General features: G+C 35.9%; 2 protein-coding genes across 13 annotated transcripts in view; one reads left to right on the top strand and one right to left on the bottom strand.

Annotated features, from left to right (window-relative positions):
* The first annotated feature begins 6917 nt into the window (after positions 1-6917).
* On the top strand, positions 6918-18631 carry PACRGL (parkin coregulated like). 5 transcript variants are annotated; one of them, XM_064418525.1, is made up of 10 exons: positions 6920-7383; positions 7526-7715; positions 8189-8244; positions 9703-9839; positions 11321-11388; positions 12465-12555; positions 13810-13902; positions 15630-15737; positions 16719-16799; positions 18202-18631. In XM_064418525.1, the coding sequence occupies exons 3-10, from the start codon at positions 8220-8222 to the stop codon at positions 18256-18258; spliced, it is 660 nt and encodes a 219-aa protein (XP_064274595.1). In that variant the 5' UTR covers positions 6920-7383; positions 7526-7715; positions 8189-8219; the 3' UTR covers positions 18259-18631. The 5 variants fall into 5 exon arrangements, with proteins under 5 accessions (XP_064274596.1, XP_064274595.1, XP_064274592.1 ...); XM_064418522.1 differs by having other exon boundaries at positions 6927-7383; positions 13768-13902; XM_064418523.1 differs by having other exon boundaries at positions 6931-7383; positions 9703-9833; positions 13768-13902.
* A 1200-nt stretch (positions 18632-19831) lies between these two features.
* KCNIP4 (potassium voltage-gated channel interacting protein 4) overlaps positions 19832-23868 on the bottom strand; it is a 385018-nt gene continuing 380981 nt past the window's right edge. For all 8 annotated transcript variants that reach the window (XM_064418519.1, XM_064418512.1, XM_064418520.1 and 5 more), the window contains one exon: positions 19832-21241. In XM_064418519.1, coding sequence (XP_064274589.1) covers positions 21194-21241 — 48 coding nt within the window. In that variant the 3' untranslated portion in view covers positions 19832-21193. The remainder of the gene's footprint in view (positions 21242-23868) is intronic.

The following is a 23868-nucleotide window of genomic DNA, read 5'->3' as shown; positions in this document are numbered from 1 at the left end:
CCAGTGCACTGTCTCCACTGTCCTCTCTCCTCCCCCTACGTCCCAACTTCTTTTCTTTTTCTTTTCTTTTTTACAAAGATGTTTCAATTCATCCTCCTCCAAAATCCAGCGGCAGAGCAAGAGGCAGCAGGGCAGCCTTCCTCCCACTTGCTGCTCCTGTGTGGGCAGGGATAGAGGGGATGTTGCTGAAGCACTTTCTGAAAGGAGAAACTATGAAAACTGTTCACCACTACCTTCGATTCCATCCTTATTATTTAGTCATTACTGTTACCACAGCTCACCAGCATCTGTACAGCCAGTACCTCTAGGCTGTTACTAGTTCTGAGACACCGACTTGAATTGAGTCTTATGAACCTTAAGCCTGTCTTTCAAACCTTCTCTATGTCTTAAGCAAAGATATTTTTCCTACCATGCCTGGACTTGTTATCTCAAGTGCCAGCTGTGCTTGCTGTGTGGGAGACATGAAATGCTTTGTGATGCAGTGCTCCCAAGCTGTGTGTGCCTCAGAGCCTGATGCCCTCTGCAGCTCTCTGCTACGTCTGATCCAGCAAAGGGAACCTCATGGACTCTGGCAAAAGCTGAAAGGTCTGTAAATGTTGTGAAAGACCATCTCGCACCTAGCTACAGTTTCTGCAGAGATACATTTGGTGAGCCAGCACAGTTAGACATCTTCTCCAGTATCGTCTCTGCAGACCAAGTACTACCAAGTACACAGGTTTATTCCTGCTGTTGGGAAGAAAAAACAAAAAACAAAAAAACCCAACAAACAAACAAACCAAAAAAAAAAAAAAAACCAAAAAAAAAAACAAAAAAACCCCTCCATCACCACCACCACCAACAAAACAAACAAACAAACAAACAAAAAAAACCACCCCCCCCCGAAAAAAAAAAAGAAAATAGAAGACAATTAAGGGTAGAAATACTCTTGTGATGCCTTGTAAATTTGCTGAGGCCTTTTTTGTATTTATTATCATTTGCATTATTCTGTCAAGGTCTATAAAGTCCAGTAAATTTGCTAAACTTGCTCGTAGTTAATACTTTATACACTGCTACTGATCTGTGCCCTCAAGTGGAATAAAACTGATAAAAAATTACTATCAAACACATTTTCTCTGACAAGTGAACTATGAAATACAATTTAATTTAACAAACTCCTCTATTTTGCCATCTTTGATATTTGAAGTAAAGGAAAACTATGATTTTTCACTTGTTTGTTCCTCTGAATGGAGGCTGCAGAATGCAGAGCAGCAGCTACCTGAGAGGAAGCACAGAACAGGGAAGGAAAGAGAGGGAATCATTGCCACCGAGTGGGAAAACACAAAACTGCAGCGAGTGCCTCAACTACTTTGGGGTTTTTTTCTCTATTCAACTCTGATGAGAAAAACATGTCAATCAGCCCTCACAGCAGCACCCTGAAAATTACGTGCAAGTTTCCAACTTTGCTTAATTATTTCCCTCAGCAGAATTTAAAGTATATTTATCCTGCCTTAGAAATGTAGTAGGAAGTGGTTTTTTTCAAATAATTGTAGAAAAGTCATCTAGTGACTACAGTTAGATCTCATTCATGTCTCTCTTGCATTTAAATAACATTATTAAATGAGAAAGTTTTCAATTTTACTTAAAATCAAATTCTAAGTTCACAAAAATCAGCAGGAAGAGAATAATGGCATGCTCTGCAGGGCAAAGAAAAAGGCCACACTACTAATTTTTTTTTATTTGCATGGGGTGGCATGTATCATATTAGATAAAAGTACCTGCAATATAAAATAGTAGTGAACATTTCTCAATGCTCCCAAAGTTGTGATAAAGTAGTAATCTTTTAATAACCAGTCCATATTTTACAGGTAGATTCTGATTTATAATGAGAACCTGTTTTTTCTAATTCTTTCACTTTTTCTGTGATGTGGGGTACTACTTCATCTTCAGGATTGCTATGCTCACAGATACATCCTTTCATTCTGTTTCTACTTATAAATACTTCCACTGTTTAGTGAAGGAAATAGTTAATAAAAATTTGTACTCTGGGAAAATTTAGAATATCATTGCTATGCCCTAAAGCAATTGAGAATACTTGGATATATCATGATGTGTTTGTCAGGTTTGAGAGGCCGCAGAGCCTGGATTCAAGTCTGTACAAATCAGGCCAAAGAAGACTTTCCAAAACCCAGTGATCTTTCTAGTACCTCTTTCAAAACCTTTTGTTAGTTTTGAAAACTTGGACAATTGTGAAATTCAGAGAAAAATTCATACATATATATCCAACTCTGCCTTTTCCTTCCCCAGTTGTTTGTCAACTACTTCTCTCTGAAATGCAGCTTTTTCCTAAACATTTTCCATGAATTAGTGGTGATCATCACCAGGTCATCTTTGGTACTTTTTGTAAATCTTCTTAGCTGTTTAACTATGGAAATGCTCTGATTAAGACTCCTAAGAAAAATTAGGAATGAAGACTCCAGTGAACAGCAGGGAGGCAGGAAATCAAGTATCAAAAAACTCAAATTTAGAGACTCAAAGAAATGGAGGTTCCTAATTCTTTATTTTTGTACTATACTTGTGGGAATGGATCTCTCCTGTAAGAAAGCAAAGTACTTTTACAGAAGTAGCTGTGATTTTGCCAGCATGTGGGTGATGGAATGGAATAAACTGTCCTTCCTGAACAATTGGCATCACCAGAACTGGCATCACCAGAAAAAGCAAATTCAAACTGCCATTATTGATGGTGATATGAAAAGTTAGAATAATTGGGAAAAACCCAAATCCTGATATTTCTCATTTTAATGCTAATTGAAGGATGGGTATAATTAGTCTACTTTGGCTCCTGGTGTTACTAGGAGGAGACAGGAACACTGGTTCTGTGGGGCCATGGCTTAAAGATGAATACAAGTATAACTGAATCATTGCAGAGCTGCTCTAAACGCTTCAGTAAGTAAAGAAAAGTGGAGCAATGATGAGTCAGCATCTTTGTATCTGTATGGACATAAGTTTCTCTGACTCACTCAAGTACTCATGTTCATGGAAAAACCTGAGTTTCCTAATAATTTCAGATCATCAGGATAACCTTGAGAGCAATCAAAAAACCCGGTGTGGAATTTAATTGCTGCTGTCCATGAAACTACTTGATTGTGCTCAGCCTCGCATCTACATTCACAAATCATACCCAAAGTAGCATGTTTGCACACTGACAGTCTTCTGCACCCTGTACTCTGTGATTCCACTAGGAATCTCATTAGGTTTGTAATGGGGGTCATACCTGCATGAATGTTTGTTACTCTGGAACATCAAAACCTGACCTGTGGGTCACTTTGTTTCTTGGGACCTTGCCTCTGAGTTTTGTGCAGGACTTTGATCTGCTAATCCAACATCCTTACAGCATCTTAGCACTAAATAATAGGCAATCAAATAACTTGTGGTGTATTACAGAAAAAGAGTAAGCAATCCAGTAGAATCAATGGGCTGTTATCCAGAATTGCTCGGCTGAAGTGATGCTGTTTCACACCAATTTTCACTGAAGATAAAAGGGCAGATTCACAGGCCCATCAACTTGACAGGCACTGAACTAATCATCTGATGCAGGACTTCTCAATGGAAGTGCCTGGAGCACTCAATCTTTGCAGACCAACCTGAAAACTATAATTAGGTGTCTACAATCTGTTCTGTAGCTTGCATTTATTGCCAAACACTGTAAAGTAACTCCTCTTTTATAGAGGACTATTTATAAAGGGGCGGAGTGGTTAAGTCAGGATAAGAGCTTTGTGGAATGATTTTTGAAGACTATCTAAGTAACACACTCCTCGCATTCAGTTTAAACTTGCACTTTTTGAGAGACCAGAGAGAATTTCTAAATTTTCTGGAGAAATTAAAGGAATTATCATATACATTGATGAAACATGTTTTATTCTTTTACCGCTCTTAATGGGATTGAAGTTGTTGGTCCCCAGCTCTGGTTAAAATTGCACTTGGTTTATTAACTCCTAAAATAATCTCAAATGAAAATATATTTGTGTGTTATTATGTGAATATTTAGGACTACAGTAAGATGTGAAATGAGTCAATTTTTAAGTCTGTTGTTAATATCTTTCTTGTATATAGAAAAATAAACAAATCAGCATAAACCACTTATTGTCTAACAGAAAAGCTGCTACAAATAGAGAGGGAAATGTTGACAATGCAAATTAATTTAATTATGACAAAAAATAAAGTATCAACTCCCTTTCTTCCACGTTCAAAAGCCTGCACTTGTCAAGAAATATTCTCCTCACAATTTCTCAACTGGCTCTGGCAACATACCAAGTCTAAACCATGCCAAATGAATTAGCTTAACAAAGGTGTAAATATGCTCAGACAAAAAGATCTAACACGTGACTGGTTTATGTGATGTTCTTTCAATTAGCTACTTTCCAATAAGCCTCAGTTTTAACTTCATAAGCCTCAGAATTCATTTGGCATTGGTGAATTCTCCTCCCCCTCAGTAATTAACTATTTAGCTGTGACTAATGAAAAAAGAAATGAAATTGCATATTGGTTTTATCAGAAGTTATAGATAATTAATTAATCATTGGTTCTATTTAAACTGGTTGAGTATTAGTATGAAAATTAAGTAATCAGTGCTGAGTTAGCTTTCATTTTCATGTTCTATATGCTCAACTGAACATATTCACAAACATTAAAGTTTATTCTTGTTATAAATACTCTGTGGAAATTATTCATATTTTTGTCTTTAGTTATTTTTGAACATTTAGAAAGGTTTATGGCAGTCAAACTAAAAAAACTTAAAATGCATAAAGAAGAAAATCATAACTGGAGCTGATGCTACACAAATATACAGTACTAAATAGTGGGTCATTATACCCTGTTTAACATTGCAAACTGGTATCATCACGATGAACAAAAATGTTAAAATTTGTCATGTTTTCTTGATCCATAATGTGATCATAAAGTATTTTTTCTCCTAAATTGTCCATTCACCAAGTATGTTTAAAATGTCACAGAGTATTTCCTATTGCAACTATCAAAAGCAGCACGACACAGTATGAAAAGCATTTTATTTTAAATAAATAAGTTTTATTGTAAGTATTTTGACCCATGTCTAAGTATATTCTCCATGTCTATATTAAAGGAGAAAATCCAAGGCCAGTTATAATAATGAAGAACCTACTTAAGGAGCAAGGGATCTGCAAATGGATAGGACAAGTGTAATAAACACCAGTTTAAGATCATACTGTGGGCACCACAAGGGATTGAATGTGTGTTTAACCTTAGGACTTCTCTTTTCCTACCCCTTAAAATATCATGCCAGTTAGAAAAAAAATATATTACGGACACAGTTTCATCCTATTCTACTCCAGGGATTTAGGATTTTCAGTATTTCTGCCATGTGGGAGGATCGAGGCTCCCCAGGACACCAGGCTGCCTCACACAGGGGACTGAGCCTTGCACACACCCAACACCCCAAGGACAGCAGGGCTCCCCGTGGCACCACGCACACTGCAGGACCTGGCACTCTCTCATTTTGTATTTTTCGGGAAAATGATTGGGCTCTGAACTAAGCCTGCTCTTGCACAGGGCCTGGAGTGTTCCTCGTCCTTTTACAGCCCAGTTGTTTCCGTGAGCTCAGTGGGAGCTGCTGACTCCACGGAGCTGATCAGTGGGGCTTTGCTGCGTGCTGCACAGCAGTCCATGCCCCTACTGACCCAGGAATTGTACTGCTGCTTTCTGCCATAGCTGTGGTCTGGTCTGTACTCACAAAACAGCCATGGCAGATACATGGATAAAATTATACTAAAACACTGAACTAAAAATAAACCCTGATTGAAAAAAAAAGCAGATTTTTTTTTTCTCATCCTGGAAATGATCATGCTGGATTGCATTCTTTAGTGTGATTTTCAAAGATTTCATGGTCTGCTTTACAATATTGGATTTTTTCTGAGATCATTTATCAGTCCATAAAATTTTTGAATAAAAAGACATCAATTTTTCTATTGCCTTCAGTATTGAGGAACAGTAAAATAATTCTGTTAAAGTACTATAATGTCTCTTTAGTTTAGATAAAAACACTTAGGAAAAAAAGAAATTTTCCCTTCTCCGATATTATTTATAGGTATTTTCTTTCTGTATTTCCAAATAGTCTCTTGCATTAATGCATTTCAATGACACTCAATTATGCAGTCCTATTTTAACTCTGAAAATGTCCTCACTTTTGACTCGCCATTATTGGCAGATACAAAGTATTTATGTTGGATAAAAGCAATTATGGATACCTTCATTGCCCAATATCTAATGCCAATGGCATTTTTCAAGTATTCTATGACTAGTTTTCACTAATGCAATTTTTTTTTCCTGTGGAAAATCATGAGAATACTCTCACTTATCCACATTCAGTTCTGCAGTAGAAATGACAGAAGTGAGAAAGAATGTAAAGTGGAAAGCTTTATCCCAACCAGTTTAAGCAAACCAAGGAAACATTTTTCTTAAAGATTTATTTTTGTGTGCGTTAATGAATATAGACCCTTATTGAAAAAAGCAAGAAAGCACTCTCGTGGTCAAGTGAAAAAGTAGCCTTTTACCCAAAAGCTCATCTACCACACTCAGATGCCATGCTGTATTTCCAGTGGAGCTTTCAGTATTGTAGGAGTGGATTGTATACTTGGGAAGGTATTTAAAAAGTGGCTAAAAGCGACTGGCGGTGTCACCTGAAAATTCACCCCGTTCTTATTTTAATCACAGCATGCAAGGTAGGCTGGGAAAAAAAAAATAAAAAAAAAATAAAAAAAATAAAAATAAAAAAAAAAACACAAAAGAAAAAAAAAAAGAAAACCAAAACACCCAACGATCTTTTAACCTCCTTGTCGCTCCGTCTGCAGCAAGCACGGAGGAAATTTGGGCTGCCGCCGGCCCGTAGTTCCCCTGGCAACCGGCAGGGAGCGTCGGCGGCGCCGCGGGGCCCGCGGGGAGCGGGGACGGCGCTGCCCGGAGCCCGGCGCTGCCCGGAGCCCCGTGTGCCCGGAGCCCGGCGGTGCCCGGAGCCCCGTGTGCCCGGAGCCCGGCGCTGCCCGGAGCCCCGTGTGCCCGGAGCCCGGCGGTGCCCGGAGCCCGGCGGTGCCCGGAGCCCGGCGGTGCCCGGAGCCCGGCGGTGCCCGGAGCCCCGTGTGCCCGGAGCCCGGCCTGCCCAGGCAGCGGGAGCCGGGGGCGGGACAGGGGCCCGGGGCAGCGGGGCGGCCCCTCGTGCGCCGCGGGGTCCCTGGATGTCCCGGGGCGCTGGGGAGGGCCGGGCCGGGGGCTCTGTGGGAACTCGTGGTTCTCTTCTCCGGAGCTGCTCTGCCTGAGCCTCTCGGCGGTGACGGCGCTCGGAGCCCCTGATGTGTTTCTGCCTCTGCACTCAGCAGGGTAAGGGAGCAACCTCGCCTTTCACATCCTCCTGACTTCAGTCTGCCTGCCTTAAGTGACTTCTAGATCCCGAGCTCCAGGCTGCTCTTTTCCTCCTTTGAAAGATGTCTCTTAAAAGTGCTTCTCCTGTTTCTGTTTAAAGTGTCGCTCCTTTATTTGAAGTCTGCCGTCTGCCAGTAGATGGGTCACTTCTGTATCAAACCTCGCTTGTTTGATTCACGGCTGCGCTCCCCCTGTCTGATCTCTACAAAAACGTGTGACCCTCCAGCTCCTCTGCACGACAGCATTCATCTCTGAAGAGTGAGACCTCCTTGTGAAAAGTGCTTTTTCTGGTCAGTGCTATCTAATGTACCTTAGTGTGTATTTTGATTACTTAGAAAAAAAACCCAAAAAAACCCAAAAAAAACCCCACCATCTCTATTACTCCTAAATACTTTTCTGAAAAAATATTTGTACAGATCTTAGGAAGCTGACTGTATTATTTTGTACATTTCAAAGTCTAACACGGAAAGCACTATTTTGTGATACATGCTGCTACTGTCAAGAACTTATCTGGTGCTTTTATAGTATGAAGTGATTTTGATTAATTTTCTGGTAGTTAAAAATCTGTCTTCTAACACTAATGTGATTAGAATTTTATGATAATAAACGAACATACAAAATCAGTACATTTATTTCTATATTAATGTTTTCCATTTGACTTCCATTTTACAGCAAGAGTACTTCCCATAAGTGTCATGTAAGTTTATGTGAGTTCTGAAGAGATTTAATTGACTAATTGTGGCATATTACTTCTTTTAAAAAAACTTTCAGTGGAGACAGGCCACATTCTGGAAATGGTAGGAAAGGTTTTCACATTAGGTGAGCTGATTTGAATCACTAGTTCTGATTATGTCACCAGAAAAGAAGTATTGATTTAAGCTTTCAGTTTTAGTTTTGCTTTGTATTTTAGCTGATTTGCTAATCATTATTATATGTTGTTTCATAGCATTCAGTAAAACTGGGCACTTCAGTGAATTCTTTTCACAAGTCACAAAGACAGCATATTGACATACGTGCTTATCACTTACCAGAAACAGAAACAATCTTAAAGATTTCAAAGTATAGATGATGACAAAGGTTCCTGATTGGAAATCCTGTTCAGAGGGAAGAATTAGAATAGCCAAGCTGAGCAAGGAGTGCAGGTGCAAGAGTTTGGCAGAGATTAGGGCAGGTGGCTGATAGAACAGCCATGCTACTCTCTCACCCTCAGCTCTATCTCTGATTCATCCTGATCTCAGTATTTGACATTTAATCATATTTTTAACAAAAACAGGTGTCACCAAGGGTGATGGCTGGACAGCAAGCACACTGCTCACCCCTGAGACAATGTTTGTTTCTGTGTGTGGCTTCCTATTTTTTCATCTCTATATGGTTCAATTGCTTTTGCACAATAGAAATCTAATGTCTTATCTACTAAATTGTTTTTTTCAGTGCAAAATACATACACCACAGCAAAAATTACTGAATATTATAATATTCAAAACCAGAGTTTTTGCTATTTATATTTTTATTAATATTTGAAGTCTTGTAATCTTCCAGGAGTAATTTATATTCATAATAATATCAGACTTGGTATGGTAAATAAATAGAGAACTATTATTTTTATGAGGGACACTTCAACCCCATTACATGTATTTGTAGTGATATGTAGCTGGTGCATTGACTTACAGAAGATAAGTGTACTTAAATCAGTTTTAAATGATGGAGACAAAGTTATTTTTGCAGTCTTTTTAAAAAAGTACTTTGGTACTTCTTAGTGGAATTGGAATTCATTTTCTGTGTTCTTTTTTTGCTGCCTTACATTTCTGTTCCCATGTCTTATAGATTGTGGTTTGGGTTTTGTGTCCTGAATGTCCTTGCTTTTTTCCTTCATCCTGGACATTCCTCAAATTGTTGCTTTCTTCTGATGTACCTGTACCCGACCCTGTTTGACTCTGGACTCTTCTTCTGAGGCCTGTACTGCTGCTCATATTTTTTTAGGCTGCCCTAAAAGCAGACTGTATCTAATTCACTTTTGCTGCAGGTCACAAAGAACACAAGTAAAGAGGAACAGGTTAGGAAATGTGTGCATTTGAAAGATGGACTGACAGGACTATTACAATTGTCCCATGCACTGTGTCCAATATATAAGAATAAGCATCTGTTTCCTAGTGCACTTGTTCAGATTTACTTGGTTGGTTGTTCATGTCAGTCTTTGGGCCTGGGGATTCTAACCCTTCCTATTCTGCATATATGAATGAAAATTATTTCATGTTTTTAATTTATTTTTTTTTGTAGGAAGCAATGTTCTAAGAATGTCATCAGGCATCCAAATAAAAACAAAGTCTGCAGCCCAGAAAAGCAAGACATGTTCTCCAGAATCACAGCCAAAGCCTAGTGCCAAGCTGAATCCTAAAACTATTGATCCAGTACGTGTAGGTGGTGATGGTTTTCTTTGGTTAAAATCCTCTGTGGTTTGAAGAGTGCTCCTTACTTTATGAAATTGCATGCAGGACATGCTTCTTCTGGTCCTATTTTTTTAAAGTGAAATTAAACTTTTGTTATTAATCATACATCCCTTATCTTCTAAGCTTAAATGCCTGAAGGTATAACATTGTTTATTACATTACTATAAAAATGTGTTTTGGTACAGTTGTGGCTTGGATGGGAACTGTTATTTTTTATGTACTATTGCCATAAAAAGGGATTTAGAGCTAAACATTAAAAAGGGTTGTTTTTTTCTTACTTCTAAGCTTTGGCACCTGCTGCTTTAGAAAAAATTATTTCAGTTATGCAATGAATCCAAGAATCAGGTGGCATATTGAAGGTATTCAAGGGTTCATAAAATCTGGCAAATTAATTGCTGGTGAGCATTATTTGAAACTCACAGTTATTGTGACTATGTAATCCTTCAGGAAAAATTTGTGTTCTTGGGAGAGCAGTAATGAAAGGAGCTGTTTATTTCCTGCAAGTCCTGTGCCTGGAGAACTAGCAATGAATACACGAATTACAGTTCACCACTGGGCCATATAATTTGGCAATTAGTAATGTCACAGGCTTTTTGGAAAGTGAATGAAATGCAGGAGTACTTTATTGATAAACAGAGGCTGAATACTTTAATGTGGGCATCTTTTTTACTTGAAATCTCTTTGCAAGTAGCACAATGACCAAAATTAAGCCATGAACACAATTCTACTAATCTTAACGTAGGTTTAAACACTCAAACAATAACAATTGAGATTTCATGGTATTTCCTTTTGAATGCTTTGTGATAAGGTGTATTATCTGGGAAGCAGCATTAAATGTTCCTTTAAGAATATATAATAACTATATAATAATATAATAGTTCATATGCATCAGAAACACATTTATTATAAAAACAAAATTTCTGCAGCTCTTCCTTGCATGAAGGTCCCAGTTTCCTCCTCCAGTGTGTCCTTCTTAGATTCCCACCCAGTTTGAACCTCCCTGTGCATTTTCAGAGCCCTCCCACCATCTTGCCCAATATTTGGGGTTTCTCCCACATCTTGCCACCATATACTTTTGTCTATACTCAGATCAAGATGGAAGTAAAACTGCTTTCTGCATGTTACCAATATAACAACAAGAGCTCCCTGCTCTGCTTAGGAAAGAACCTGTAAGACTTTAATCAAAAGTGATTCCATAAGGAGACCACTGATTGTACATTTTTATGCATTTTAACAGTTCTCCAGACTGATGGGTTTTAAAAGCAGTTTTCAGATACGTGTATCACTTAAATGTTTTCCAGTCCATAGCTGCAGTTATTTTATGGATTTGTTTTAGAATCATATGACTAAGTTCATTTTTTGGTTAACTTCTGTTTTAACATATTCATAATAGCAACAAAACATTACTGTTATAAATAAATAATGTTTTTTTTTTTCTGTCTTCACAGTTTCGTGCTTATTCTCAACCATCATCTGCATTTGCTGCTACATATGCTAGAGGTGGCATTCCGTGCAGGTGTGTTGGGTTTGCTTCTTATTTTTATTAAATGTATTATGAAATACATCTCTTCATGTTTCATCCTTTAGTTAGGTTGTTTAATTCCATTCAATTCTGGAAAAATTTTCAATACTTAACTCTTTTCAGAGCAGCAAGCAACTTCCCATTGTCTTCTTTTGGTTCTTTTTTGATGCTGTATTAATATCAAAGCCACATTTTTAAAGAATAGTTAAGTATGTGCACATTGGGTTTCCTAAACATCTTTCACAAATTATTTTTTCAGGCAGTTGTATTTATTTTGCCCTACTAACAAAGAAAATAAAATTAGCACTGTTTTAATAGGTAGACCTTTCACAGCCTTAGTAATATGAATTATTGTGTGTTATTGAATTTCCTGTTCTATAGTTTTCAGGCGTATCAAATATTAACAGAACTACTCACAAGTAAGTTTAGAGTATATTAAGTTACTTAGTTATATATTTGCCTAGACAATAAATGTTCTGGTGTTTTGTCACATGGATGCAGAATTTACAAAAATATAAACCATCATTAATAAGATGTAAATGTATATAATTGTATAAAATAATCATTAATGCATAGCATTAATAAATTTATTTGTATCTTAATAAATAGTAAATTCCAATATTATCTTCTTTCAGTTTCAACTGCTTTCCCTTGCCCATTGCTATTTGAAGAAAATGTTTCTTGATATACTTCTCAAAATAAGTAAATTTAGAAAATTAATATCTTCTGTGTTGGCATGAGAGGTTTCTATAATTTTTGTAATTTCTATTTTCTGATTTCTATGTGATTAGGAGCAGAATTTTGAAAACTGACATATTTTGTGAATTTAGTATAATTGCATTGATAACCATTATACATATACACAGGGTGGAATTCATGATCCCAGAGGTCTTTGCCAACTTAGTTGATTCTGTGATCCTATAATTTCACTAAGGAGAGCATTATGTATTGAGATTGTGTGTAATGTAGGAACATAACAAACTAATTGGTGACACATTTAAAGCAAATAGTGTTAACAATAAATTATGTATTATATATGCTATTTTGTTAAAACTTTATTCTTTTGATAGGTTAGTGCATGGATCAGTAAAACACAAACTTCAGTGGGAATGCCCTCCTGAAACTCTTCCCTTTGATCCTCTTCTGTTAACATTGGCAGAGGTAAACTCAGTTTCTTGCAACATTAAGCACACAACCATTTCCTATTTGCAAATGTCATTTGCAAATGTGTTTTAACAGTCTAAGTTATCTAGTTTAGGCTCAGCTACTAGAGAAACATAAAACAAGAACCCACTTGTGAGAGTATTGTATGAATGCAAGTGGTCAAGTACATTGCTATATGTAGTTCTTTAGTTAGAGCTTTCTGGGAGAGCTAGGTAGAGCTGTTTAATCTTCAAGATACTGATCAAATGCAAGACTGCATCTCAGATGCCCGACTGTTGAATGAAATTTGTGGTTTTGCAGATTCTTTTGTAAACTAAATTGTTTTGCTTATTTTTGTATATAACACCTACCTTATGAAGTAAGAATGCTCTCCTCAATAGACTCAATTTTTACAGTGGAAATAGCATCCTGTAAATAACTGGAAGAGAAATACTAATACACTATGTTGAGGCTTCTATTTTCTCAGAACCATCTGTGACATTTATCACCAAGTGTGTTCCAGGTGTCTAAATAAATGCTGAATCCAATGTTGCAGGTAGAATAAGGTGCATATACTAAGGTGGCTTACATTATTTTCTCTTTTTTCCTATTCTTTCCTGTTTTTCCTTTTTATTTTCTTTGTTTCTTTTCTTCCTTTATTTTTTTTAATTGTAAACAAAACCGTCAAAATTCCTAAGGTAACATAAAACTTCTTTTATGTTAAGAAAAAAGGTTTCAGACACATGACTTTAAATCTTTGAGTTTTGCCATCAGTACTTCACTAGATGTGCATCTTTGTGCTAGCTACAAGTTTTTAGTGTTGCATAGAGAGGTATGTGGTGTGGGATGTCTTTTCTTCCATAGTTCACCTTCTATTCCTTTTTCCTTTCAGGGTACAAAACCCCTATACAAATATAGCCTGTTCTAGTCCATGTTCTCATTGAAAAAATACCTTGAGTTGTTAGAGTAAAGGTAGTGAGGTACAAATATCGATTGAATTGGCAGTATTCACAATATGAGTTTCAATATTCTAAAAGAAAAATGAATTAGAATATTCTGTGAGCAGAGTTGTACTCAGTGGCTCCACATGGTGGAGTTAGTGTACTTTATGTTTTGAACTGATCTGACAAAATCTAAACATGGTCTTGCTGCTGTGTGGAATTTCTAAGACATGTTTTTGTTTAAAAGAAGGCTCAGTATTAAGAAAACCATGTTTTACATTTGCAACAGGGACTAAGAGAGACAAAACATCCCTATACTTTTGTTTCCAAGGAGGGTTTTAAAGAATTACTTCTGGTAGAAGGTGCTGCTGAAAAAGCTATTCCCTTGTTGCCTCGTCTAGTTCCAGTCTTAAAGGCTGCATTGGTATGTCTTGCTCTTCATGCAGAAATTTTAATGGGTTTGATTTTTTTTTTCTTCTGCTGATGGGAACTACATGGGTAATAAATGTATCACATGGGCTTTTGGTTTGGGGGGTAGGAATGATTTCTCTTTCTGTTGTTAACTCTGCCTTGATTTATAAGCTAAATATATCTGTAAATATAAATTAAGATGGCCAACTCCTTGTATGACAATAGCTATGGGAAAATTTTATGAAACTGTTCTTTCAAAGGTTTTAATATAAGCAGAAAGAAATATATGTATTTGTGTGGACTTTTTTTATATGTCCACACAGTAACATGCAAAAAATAAAAATTATGTGAAGTAAAATGGATATGCAGGAATAAATACTCATCTATTACATGTAGCAATTCAAAACATGCTACAAAGGTAAAACAGAATCACAAAATAAGGGACCCACAAGGATCATTGGGTACAACTCCCAGCCCTGCACAGCACCATCTCCAGAATATGTCAATGGGGAAGAAGGAAGAATACATTTAAAGTGTTTGAGGTCATATTTTTAATTTTAAAAAATGTTTTTAACTCTTCTACACCATCAGAAAATAAAGTGATATATTGGCTTTGAAGGTTATCTCTTTTGCATCTTTTTCATGTCTTTAGAGCCCTTTTCTGGTTCAGTAAGCAGCTGTCCCTTAATCTAGCTGTGTTTCAGTTCTGATTTAACAGAGATGGCTTGAAGTTTGAAAATTTTTTGTGATCTCAAATTAGAGATGTAACAGAAGTTCAGAATTGTGTGTTATCACTATCTTTGGTTTAGCTTAATGGCAAAATTAGAAAAATTGTTCTTGTCTCTTTCTCCAATTAATATTACTCTTCTGATAATTTTTATTGTTGCACTGTTTTGGTATTATGTCTTGTTAAATCTTTTACTAGAGAAGCAGTCCATATTAGTTAAAAAGAAAATTTTCAGGGCCCAGATGATGTAGAAGAAAAAATAGCTGTTTAAATAAACTTATAATTTAGTATGAGACCAAAATAAGTTGTTATGAGTCTATCTCTCTGCTAAAGGAAAAGAGCAGCATAACTAAACCATTAGAGAGCAGCATAGCTAAATCATTAGAGAAGTCAGGTACAGAAGAATCTTCCCATGAGAGAAATAAAGATGACAAAGAACCATAGAAGTAGATAAGATGCTGATAACTGCTACCAGGTGTAGTTGGCAGGGGACTAAATTAATTGAGTAATTGGCTCCTCAGTTTCTCCAACAAAGAAAGTTATTGTTATGAATTACATAGAAATTACCCAGAATTCATTAAATTTTTAACTAAAATTGTGTCCCTCAATTTCAACATATCAGCATTTGAAAGGTTATTTCTAATATGCTGTGAAATACTGAAATTACCAGTGTAGCAAGCTTTTCTGCATGCCACATTTTTTGTTCCAGCAATAGTAAATTATTAGTTTTGTTCTCTCAGAAGTGCAAGAGTTTTGTGGACATTTCATGGATGCTTTTGTTTTCCACTTTAATAATATGCCTTGGCTTTAAATTTGGCCTCTAGAGACTAATATTCACTCATATTGTACTTCTATTTCTAAACTTGTATCATCATAGCGATTAGCAATTGCACAGTAGTTTTAGTGTTTAAAACTACTCCATACAATCATAATGCAGAGATTGCAGTTTAGAAAAAACTTATTTTGTCTGATTCTTACTCACAGGATTTTCTTTCTTTCTTCCCCTTCTGAAGGCCCATGCGGATGATGAAGTATTTGGAAGAGGATTGGATGCTTTAGTGCAATTGAGTGCTGTTGTTGGTCCATCTCTTAATGATCATCTTAAACTTCTGCTCACAAATGTAAGTTTTTAATGCTGTAATAAAAAATCATTTGTATTTTCATGGCATTCTTGTTGAGATATTACTATACTGTCTGCACGGATAGAGTGGAGGACTCCGCCATTCCATGAAGAGCATTATTTCATACAGTCCCCAGTATGAGTACTTTGTTCTTTTATAATACTGTGACTTACAAAGTTCTGGCAAGGTCTAAAAACTGTTATTGATGTAAACTGGAGAATAATGGAAATCTTTTCTTTATGATTTATGAAAACATCCAGATGTTTTCTTTTGGAAGAAAATGCATTGCAAAATGAGATTTTAATTTTAAGTCTGAATATCTTAGCAGAATTATGAACGTTTCAATACAGTAACAGAAGCAAATATTCCTGTTCTTTTCAGATGGGGATTCTGCACAAGGAAGTTATCATTAAATAAGCTTTTAGTGGGATTATGAGAATTATTTTTATACCAAGTCATTCTGAGGACATCCTTCCTCTGTCAGACAGGGTTTTCATGGTTTTTAACCTGCTTGCAAAGTACACGTTTACAGCAATGTAAAAGGACCTTTTTTGACAATCAATACAGAAGAGAGAAATTACAGCAGGGTTTTTTTTTAGAGTACATCTACTACAATAAATCTCTTTCAATGCACATGGAAAAAAGTTAATTTCTCATGTGGACAACTCTCTAAGAATGAATTTTTTTTTTAAGGTGGATATTTCTTTCAAATTTGTTTGGTAAAAGAAAAAGAAATATTTTTGTGGATTAACAGATCAGTTTTCTTTGAATTTAAGTTTCTCTTTAGATAACATTTATTCCATTTGCTTTTAGTGTGTTCCATACTTTGACATCAGTTACAAGTTATAAAGTTATGTTTCTTTGTGGCTTTAATTTTGTGAAGGTAAGATGGAATAAAGTAACAAAATAGGTTATTATTGCCTCTTTGCAAATATTGTACTATATTGTGCAACAAACCTTTTTGTTTTACTTTTCCAATAGCTTTTAAAGAGATTAATGGACAAGAAACATAGAGAAGAAGTTACTGTTGCTTTACAAAAGTTGGAGCACTGTGGAGGAAAGGTGAGTTGATCAGATGTTTATTCCGTAATCTACACTTTTGAATACAATTTTGTCAGAACAGCTTTCATCTCTGGTTTTGTTGCCATGTTCTTGCTTCAGTATGGCTGGGATACATGCTTGGTGTTCCATTTTCTGGGACTAAATATGTTTCTCAAAAAGATCTACTATTGCAAAAAAAGTACTTTTTGCTGTTATTGATGATGCATGCCTGTTCCCACTAATAGTTTATTGTTTATGCTATTTCCTGAGGGAATCTGACTCACATTCCAGCCCACCCTGGTTAACCCAGAGTTTGGATCTGCAATGGCTATAAATCAAAGAAGATGCTTTAAGTAAATAGACGGCAGAGATTTCTTCTGTTGAACATTCTTTTGACAAATGTTGCACTGTACATTGTGCACAAAGGAGAAAAGGAGAAAAAATGAGGAGTACTGACTTAGATGTTCATCTAGAAGAGAAAACGTTTGCTTTGTTGACCCTGTGAACAGTTGTATGTGTCATATTAAATGGTTATTCCTGAAGAATAGGAATAACCTGAGGAGTAGGGAGCATACAGACAGGCCTGGCAGTACTGAGCTTGTGTGCCTTAGCCAGTAGGTGCCCAAATAATCAGTAGTTGCCTCTTCATTCCTGTGTGTGTGCTTATGTTCATTTAAGAGCAGTAGCAGTGTTTGTATTACAGACTTGAAAAACATCACAAAAAATGAAGGAAATGAAGGAGGATGAGAGTTCTTTATTTGTATGAAGTGAGACAAGAAAAGGAAAATTACAGCTTGTCTTAATATTCTGAAAATTTAGGTCTAGATATTATAATTGATCCAGTGAGTCATTAACCTCTAATTCTTCTGTCAGTCCCAGATTTGTTGTAGTCCTACCTGTTTTGCGAGTAGGTCTTTCTATATATTTTTTAAAAAGACTGTAATAAGATAAAGCAAAAAAACCTGGAAACAAATTACTAAGTTGTGGTTACAAGCAATATATAATCCAGCCAATTAATTTACCAAATTTATTTTCTAAATTAGTTATGAGGCATATGATTCTTACTTTTGTTGGAAATCCCTTCCAGAACATCTTTCCTCTGCGTAAAAATCCTTATTATTTCATGTGTATATTATTTCATGTGCCCCCTTTTAGGTGTGAGTTTACATGTCCCTTATTTTGGATGTTTACTCACCAGCATTAGTTATCACAACAGTGCATTTTCTTAGTTCATTATTTTCAGCCCTTTTGACAGTAAATTTCTCAGCAAATGCTAACTTTTTAGCTTTCTAGTGTTTGATAATAGCAAAGATAACTTAGTAAAAGTTGTGAATTATGCAGTTTATAGAGACTATATGAGTACTGTCATATGTAGTGCTAGTGGCCCTTATTTTGTTTAAATTTGTTTTGTTTTCTTCAACAGGCAACTGTGGCGATTATCAAATCTAAAATTCCAACCTATTGTTCTATCTACTCTTGAACAAGGAAACTAGTGATTTATACTGTAAAGTGGTTTGGAAAGAAACTGTAAATATCACTGACACTTATTTGGGGTATGATATATTCTCTTAAAATAATAATTATTCCTCAGTATGTTGGAGAGCAGGAGTCCTATCAGTTTGTGAATATGTAATTATGGAAGACTTTTCTTTGTATATTTGTATATGCATTTGTCTTACAGTGATACTGATTAATGTGCATTATTTCAAGAGCAGAATAAATATTGATTCTTATTTAGTTTTTAATTACAATTTCATTTATTATATCTGCAGTACTTAATATGTTGTGTATATTTGTGTAATGCAAAATAATTTTGTTGTAATTACTTAAATAAAATCTAACTTGGTGCTAAATTAATCTGTATAGCTGTTTTTGAAATATTTAACTTCTTTGTGACACAGCACAGATGGACACATTTAGGTTCATTGGGACTAGGTTAGACACAGAACTGTGAGCCCTCTCAGACTTCTTCAGAGTCAGCTTTTAAAGGCATGAAGCTGAGCCCAGTAAACAGGCAGCATGTGGTCCAAAGCTGAACTTGCTTGGTGCATTCTCAGCATGTTGTTTTGAGAGCCTGGAGAGGCTCTGCAGAACACAGTGTAGAGGCATCAGGTTGCTCCACAGAGCCACGGCTGAGGTTTTGCTCAGCTAATTAGTTCCTGTTAACTTTGAGCCTACTGAATGGGAGCTTGGTGGGGGAGGCAGCTTTGGAATACTTACACTGTACTCCCTTTGCCTTGAGTTCAGTACCATTACAGATATGCTTGGGATTTGCTTGTGAATTCAGGTCCAGACAAGTTAATAAACTTCTGAACATGGAAGCTATGAACTGTATAAGTTAAAGACAAAAAGAAGATTGTACAAGCCAGTTTATCTGGCTGTCAAGCTTTGGAGGAGGGTACAGCATTTGTCCATTAATGTATTTGAATTTGAATGCAAAATAATTCCTAATTGGTTCTGGTAATAAATACTGTTGAGGGACATGTTGTATTTGTGTACACTGTCAGGGAGAGTTAACTGAAGTAGCAAAATTTGCACAGAATTTTTTTCCCCTGAGAAATAGTCAATTCTGGCATTTAAAGTCATTGTAAAGGATATTTTTTGTCATAAGAAGATGCTGATGCATAGAGTATTAATAAAAGTCCGTCATGTGAGTGCAATTTCAGAAGTTTTTTTTAAATTACCATGGCCTGACTAAAATTCACTTCAGGACCAATCTCTGCCAAGATCAGAACTATGCTAAGTCAAGATAAATGTATTTATGCTTTAAAAAAATAAATATATATATATATATATTTCTTCAATAAGCATTTTTGCCAGCAGGTATTTAACAACTCAAAAAAATTGATCATGGTCCTTTTTTTCTTCATGTTTACTTTATTTTTTTTTTTACAAAATGTGCACATTTAGTTTACACAAACACACTACAGCAGATTTCAGGTGTACATGTATTGTACTACTCTTATCCTACACTGGTGATAGCAGAGCAGCCTTCAACATGCCTCTAACATCCCATCTCTACACCAGAATAGATACCTGATTTATTTTTACAAAATTATTCTTGAAACCTTCTTTCTACTTCATTAATCCCCTTTCACACTTTCTGCAGCAATGTCACAATGAAGGTTGGCCTATCTGTTAGCATTTCACCTATTTTGAAGTATTGGCATAGACTCTGTGGACAATATATCTTAAAAATTATATGGATGGAGGGTCAGTGTTATATTTTGTATGCATACTTTCTTAGAAGAATCTTTCTAGGTTCAGAATTAAGTAGTTCCAATCTTAATGAAGAAATGATCTTAAAAAATGTAACGCATTTATCACATATAGATGATATATAGCTGAAGTTTTCATTGTTTTCCAGGTTCTGTCCCATAGTTAATGGTATTGCAAAAAGATGAAATAGATGTTAGCCTCTAGCAGTCATTATTAGTAGAGGTTACTATGTAGTGACGTTCATTCTCAGCACTAAAGTGGGATGGCAGTTTTCAAAAGTTCATGCCTTTTTCTTCATTAAAGGCAGAAAAACACATACTTAGGAAAGCAGTGTTAGGATCCAGTTAAGTTTTCTTCATGAAAAATTGGAAGTCAGAAGATCCTTAATTTTCAGCAAATACTTCGCATACACATCCAAGAAGAATTAAAAACACAGTATGTAGGACTTCTGGTATTCATGTCATGATAAATTAAGTGCAGATTTATTAGGTGAGATTGAGAGAAGCTTAGTCATATTTTTTAGGGAATAAGAATACCCATAATCAACTTGTTTGTTTTGTTTTATAACTGTTCTTGCTCTCAAGTTACCTGTTTAGTTATGTTTGGGTTTTGGGGTTTTTTTTTCTGAAGAGAAAAACAAGTCAAAGTTGGAAGGCAATTATAGCAAGGTGTGCATCGCACATTTATTACAGCATTTTAACTCAAAATATTATTCAAAAATGAGGACTACACTATAGAAATATGAGAAGAAAATAAATTGTAATACCTCTGTATAAATTAGAAGCTAGAGATTTAAGAAGTACGCTTTAACACCTGGAGCTTAGTCCAGTAAAAATGAGTAGCAAAACTAAGACTATTTATTTAATCTCTGTGTGACTGTATCTATTTTAACTAGGGGTTGAAATGATAATAAAGGTGCATAATGTCAGTTGTATTTTGTCGGAGTTTGTAGTAAGGACCTGATTTTTCAGTACAGTCCTGTTAACTAAATAGCCACTGTGGAAGTGCTAGATTGTAGAATTTTGAAAGATTTTTTTTTTTGGGGAAGGGTATATAATAAAAAATTTACTTGCATAATACATATCTCAGTGTAAAGCTGAGTAACTTTATTTATGATAAAGTGGGAAATCCATTTTTTTAGATAATGTTGCAGAATAGCTCATATTTGTCCATTAGTTGTAGACCTAATGTCTTCATTAAATCACATTTTCAAAGAGCTGCATGGATCGCATTATATTCTCATCCTGTAAAAAAAGACAACACATAACCAAAAATCACACACCATTACAAATGCAGTTGGTGGATATCTATACTGAATTGTGGTAGAACTTTTTAGTTAATTGCAACATTTTTTTCAGCTTGTTTGGAGAAATGGTTAGTAGAAAAAGGTTGTTAATGAGTCCATTCTTAAATAAGCTTTTCTGTATATTAATGAAACCAAAACTACTCTTTCAAGAATACATAGCATATTGAGAAAATTAGATCTGTAACATTTCTGACGTTATCAGTTTATATTCAGGATAACAGAATGCACCTAGACAATAAATACTGATGGAATAGTTGTATCAAGTTGAATCTGTATATGTAATTGCTAATCCTGTGCACAGTACACAGGATTCTTTTTGCAATCCTAAGGCTTCTGCTTCATAGTAAAGTATGACTAAGAAAAATAGAGTTAAGTGTGCACCTTTGCTGAGCCAAAATCAGTCTGTTTGACAAGTATCAACACATCACTCTTAAGCACCTCAATTCAGTTTTTGTGTGTGTTCACACTGAAAGATGGTGACTGCTTCTAAATGCTACTTCTGCTTTCTGATTGCTTTGCATTAGGTAATTTTTTAACAAAATATTAATCTTTCCAGTTCTGTATTATACTGATGCATCACTCTGTGCCCCAGATTTTATCAGTAGGTAACTCTCAGCAGAGCAGTTAGCAAAAAATATTTTTCTTTTTAAGCTTTACCTTTCAGTGTATAGAAGAAAAAGTTACTTGGAGTAGCCCATATTTGTTGATGTTTCTGGATCAACAGTTGCTAGCACAAAACAATATATATATACAAAATATAAGAGTTTGTTACATGCTCATTTAGCATTTGTAATGATCCATCTCTTTAGTACTTTCTTCAGAGATGATCTAGCCCTCTTTAATTTTAATGAATAAAAAGACTGAATTATAGATTATTTTTTGATGTTTCATGAAGAATGTGCATCAAAAACCCACTTCTTAGAAAGGCTATCTCAATAGTATTCTCCACTACTGATAAGTATGTGAGATTTCTGTACATTAATCTTCCAGTAACACGTGTTCAGTATCAATTTCCAGTTAAATTAGTCACTGTTCAGTCTAGTGGGTGATTTGCTTTGTAGAAAATGACAAGTCTGAGTAATTAGCTTAATTTATGTTATGAAACATGCACAGTGAGGTTTTTTATCTTTTATTCTGTATGTCATCTGAAGCAATGCTGCTGTAAGGAATGATCTGTGTGCTATTTTGTACAATAACTTGCAATGATATGTCATTTCAAAAATACACTATATAGGCTAATGCTTGAAAATGTTGTATAGCAAAGCTACTATATTAAATTACTGCAAGTTAAAATAAATTATCCTTTTCCTCAATGCATTGCTTTGAAACATCAACTAGTGAATGTCACTGAGGTTAACTGTTTAACCTAAGTCACTTGTCATATAATGAGTACAAATGTTTTTGTATATACATTAGCAACTAAGCTCAGTAAATGTGCAAGCAAACAACATGCTCTGAATCTGCTAAATGTTTTGACACTTCTATCAATTTTACTACATATGTATCATCATGAATGAAACTGGTAGTTTTCTAAAATCAACTCCATATTTCTGAGGCTGGCTGTTTCTTTACAGAAGACTTCCAGTGGCACTCCCTTAGTCAGTCAAATTAGAAGAGTCTTCACAAGAAAACACAGTCTTGTCATAATATTTAGAACATGATAAGTTTAAGTAGCTTTTTTTTTGTCATCTTTAAAAAAAAACACCAAAAAACCCAGAAAAACCCCAGAAGCTTGCATTGGAATTCCTTGGCAAGTGTATCTTTTTCATTTGCCTCCTTTTCCAGTACATTTTCTACACAAATTTTCATATTAGACTTGTTAAACAGTTCCTAATTCAAGACAAAGGGAGGTGCTAGTGCATATGAAGCATTGTCCATATGAAGCACAAACCTGGATGAATGAACTTTGGCAGATCTAGCCTACCTTTAAGCCAGTTTTTCATAGGTTTGAAATGGTTTCTCTGCTGTTTTCAGGATAGCCCAAACCATCAACACTGAGTATGGAAAGGGTTACTCCAGCAAAAAACACCTGTGCCAGAAGCCTTGTTGTCATTATCAGAAGGACCTATGTCACGCACCCTGACAGTCACCCATGCACTGTGCATGCCTTAGTCCTTTGACTGTTCTTTGTGGGGCTGCTGTCGATACGAGGCAGTGCCTGAGTCAGACCATTTCCCATTGGCACCAATCAGTGGAAGGAGGCAGGTAAGGAACTGGGAAGTGCTTAGCTCTTGAGGTACCCCCACTCTTGTTTCTCAAGACCTAGATCTGCTCTTTGGTAATTTACATGAAGCCAGACAAACAGCCACCACTTTCTGGGACTCAGTCTGGCATGTCTAGGGCAACATAGTCTATTTGTAGCTCTGTAGTCTATTGTGTTAGTGACTAGTTTTGCCAGTACTTTTCCATGGCCTTTCCATAAGCAGAAACACAAAACAAATTCCAGAGCTCCAAGCCCTGGGGGTACAAGGCCCCTATCCTACCTTGGTTCTTCTTGGGAACCAAGGCTGAGAACAACTCTGAGATACATTCTCATGGACAAAGTACAGCTGGTGCTGATGGTGG

This window comes from Passer domesticus, chromosome 4 (genome assembly GCF_036417665.1).
Source record: "Passer domesticus isolate bPasDom1 chromosome 4, bPasDom1.hap1, whole genome shotgun sequence".
Lineage (NCBI taxonomy): Eukaryota > Metazoa > Chordata > Aves > Passeriformes > Passeridae > Passer > Passer domesticus.
Note: the sequence above shows the minus strand (reverse complement) of the source record. Positions and strands in the feature narration are given on the sequence as shown.

What these genes read in the sequence shown, in the direction of transcription:
- PACRGL (XM_064418522.1), top strand. Translation starts at nt 8,220, where the DNA reads ATGGTAGGAAAGGTTTTCACATTAG. An exon ending in AGGAAAGGTTTTCACATTAG is followed by an intron (nt 8,245 to 9,702) that starts GTGAGCTGATTT and finishes TTTTTTTTGTAG; the next exon opens with GAAGCAATGTTCTAAGAATG. An exon ending in AAACTATTGATCCAGTACGT is followed by an intron (nt 9,840 to 11,320) that starts GTAGGTGGTGAT and finishes CTGTCTTCACAG; the next exon opens with TTTCGTGCTTATTCTCAACC.